General features: G+C 53.4%; 1 protein-coding gene; it reads left to right on the top strand.

Moving 5' to 3' along the window:
* The first annotated feature begins 1,575 nt into the window (after window positions 1-1,575).
* CHC_T00001577001 (hypothetical protein) lies at window positions 1,576-1,994 on the top strand. XM_005712419.1 is given in 2 exon segments: window positions 1,576-1,815; window positions 1,816-1,994. 1 exon segment carries the CDS (start codon window positions 1,576-1,578, stop codon window positions 1,813-1,815), a length of 240 nt encoding a protein of 79 aa, XP_005712476.1. The 3' UTR covers window positions 1,816-1,994.
* The last annotated feature ends 1,135 nt before the right edge of the window (window positions 1,995-3,129 follow it).

Here is a 3,129-nt window from a genome sequence, read left to right as displayed (position 1 = left end):
GCGACGTTGACACGAGCCTACGTCAGAAGAACACGCGCTCTCATAGCAGATCTTCGGCGCCAAGTCACCTTCGATAGTGCACGGCCGCGCAGAAACCCGGCGAAATGGGGTGCCACCGAGCAGAGGCTCGGTGCTCCACAACAGAGCCGAGACAAACGGATCTGGGTTAGCAAGTTGAGTGAGTCGAGAGGAGGGCGTAAGGCGTACGACAAGCTGAGTCAAGCGAGTGGAGCAAGGCGCGGAGAAGTAGAAGAACCGATATCGAGGGAGCCGTTTCGAGTAGTCTTTCGGGAGCCTACAGTCCACGAAGTGCCGGAAACGCCGTACCTACAGAGATGTCGCTGCACTGTCACGAACTCTCACCGCCAACACTGTGTCGACAGTTCGCAAAATGGATCATGGCACGGCCTTCCAGGAAGGTAGTAAGGGCCCCATAGCACGCGCTGAGACCGTATCCTGCTCGAACAGTGTAGGGAGAAATATCGGGAAGCCACTCACCGCGGAGGAACAGGCGGAGAATCAAGTCGAGTGAACGGCTGGTCGACCGCACGGAAGTTAACCACGGCACGAGGACCGGAGAAGTTAGAATGGGCAGAGGCCATACGGTTTCGGTCGGGTACGAGAACGGCGAGAGCGTCGAATAGACGCGGGTCGGTACGGCGCGTCGAACTGCACGCATTCGCCTGGGCTTGTGGTTACAAGGGAAGAGGTAGCCGGGCTGAGACTTGTCGACGCTGCACGCGATCCTGGGCAAACCGCCTCCGCCCGCACACGCGGCGGCGCCAAGTCACCGGCGTGCTCAAAAAAAATTAGGAAATATTTGGGGGAGGTATAGCAGTGCAGGACACAATGCGCGAGCATTACGTGTGAGGGAGGGGCACACGCGCCCTCGTCCCGCACACAACTCGTTCTGCCTCACCACCAGGCGGACGCTTTCATGATGGATCTGGCCGAGCAGGGGAGGCAACCGCGGGGTTTGCGAAACTACGCAATAGTATGAAATAGTGGGGTTCGATACATAATATCGTTACCAGCCCCCACGCCATATAATTTTGCTGAAAGCTCTCGAACTGGACTTTGCGAGACGGCACCAATGGTGCGTTCTGACGCGTGTATGGGAACGTCCCCGAAGTTGGCGGTCGATTTTTTGGCACGCGAGATGAGGATGCGAGGAACGGTGTGCCACACGCTCGGTCCGACGAAATTCGGATGACGCAAAGACGTTGGTACTCAGGGAGGGTCTTAACTTGCCCGAGTTTGCCCGGGTTTGCTTGCCCGGAGCCATGATTTGCACTACTATTGGCTACTGGGCGTTAATATATGATTTGAAACTAAGTACGACCCTACACTGCAAGCTCAAGTTATGTCAGTGTGTAATGACAAATGTCAATCATATATTGGCTACTTTTGTAAGCTTGTAACTTTCGAATTTGGACGCTGTGCCCCGGTGGACGCAGTGCTTGCCCCTTGCCGAAAACATCCTCAACTCCCCCTTTGCAAAAATCTATGCACCTGCCATCTCGCAAAGGCAACCCAACTCTACGAAGCACCTCTCTGCCTACTACTTTCCTGAAAATGGCTTCCACACCTCAATGCCACGTGCGCCGTTCTCCGCGCCTCTGGCGCATCTCTCCGACTCCCACCATTCGGAAGACGGGGGCCACCAACGCAAAGTCTCTCACTATTGCTTCCTCGTCTGCAGCGGGCGTTTCTGACCAAATATTATCCCCCCTCCATACGGTATGTACGACTGAATTCTTTGTCGTTAAAAATTCTGTTGGCTCTGACAAAGGCCCATCCCCGTCGGAGATCTAAGGGCTTTGTGAATTTTCGGGGTCGAGGATAGTTTGAAATAGCTTGGTGAAATGAAAGGAGGGAGAATAGAGCTGCGGTTGCGGTTAGTGCGGTCGTAGCAGTGATGATTCTATTGCCGTGCATTGCGTAGGAGTGATTAGATTGAGAAGAAAGGAGGGGAGGCGAACGGCGATACTGGGCAGTGGTTGTAGATCCGTTTTTTGACCAAACAGCGCTGGTGATAGATACGCTATCCCGCGGAGTAGTAAGGAGAGAAGTAGAGGGTGAGATCAATTATTTATCCCGGTGATCTGGGATCACCCGCAATGGCCACGTTCTGGGTCGGAAGCGAGCGACGCTGCAGCGTCTCCCGTCCATGTCGACGCGTCCCTCGGGCGAAGTTGTTTGACGCTGCAGCATGTCACGTCCCTGTCGATGCGTCCTCGGAGCGAATTTGTAGAACCCACAGTGTACTCCCCGTTGTGTTCTGGCAATTTATGGCGCTGTATGCTCTGTAAGTCAGCACCGTCGCTCTGGGACACCTGTCCACTACTAACGTAAGGGGAAGGCGTGTACTTACATTAATAAATGACCGGCAAACTCGGGCAAGCAAAGCAAACCCGGGCAAGTTAAGACACACCCTCAGGGCCAGTCCTAACAGGCGCTTTTCTTTTCTTTTGTTTTCCTTCAACCAGTTGCGGTCACGCTATTGGCCGGATCATTTCATTAAATTAATCGCACGCCACAACGAATGCTACACAGAACCACTGTAATGCTTGGTAATTCTGCGAACTGGTCGAAATCCATTGGCTAAAGGAAGTACCAATCCACACCCAGTCCATATGCACACTACTAAAATTCCATGGACTCGATGCGGTGCAGTGGCACTTGCAGTACAATAAAAGGGTGGAATTAAATCCAAATACGAGCACATGCAGATCAAAACATTAGTTCTCTCAACATTACAAACCAGACACAGTACCTTCTCCCGCCATTTTATGTGCACAACTCGGCCCTCCCCCGCCTCGACGCCCACGTGAAATTTGCGACAGTCGTTTGCTAGCATTTTACACTCTGTTTAGGAAACGGAGCACCACCGGACGGCAGAAGGGTACCCAGAGTTCAGCACCCAGAGTTCAGCTTTTTGAAATCAAATGCCTCCTTGGCATCGATCATGAAATGGAGAGAAGCCGGGGAGGCTGCTCTCTAGTTCATGATCGATGATGAAGTGGCTTCGCCGAAATCCCTTTCCTGTGAACCACCCCGCCCTTGCTCCCTCACCCCGACACCAACCCCCCATCCCCCCAAATGTGACCTTTTCCTCTAGACCACGAA

The sequence above is a fragment of the Chondrus crispus genome, genomic scaffold (genome assembly GCF_000350225.1).
Source record: "Chondrus crispus Stackhouse genomic scaffold, scaffold_103, whole genome shotgun sequence".
Classification (NCBI taxonomy): Eukaryota; Rhodophyta; class Florideophyceae; order Gigartinales; family Gigartinaceae; genus Chondrus; species Chondrus crispus.
Note: the sequence above shows the minus strand (reverse complement) of the source record. Positions and strands in the feature narration are given on the sequence as shown.

What these genes read in the sequence shown, in the direction of transcription:
- CHC_T00001577001 (XM_005712419.1), top strand. Translation starts at nt 1,576, where the DNA reads ATGGCTTCCACACCTCAATGCCACGTGCGCCGTTCTCCGCGCCTCTGG.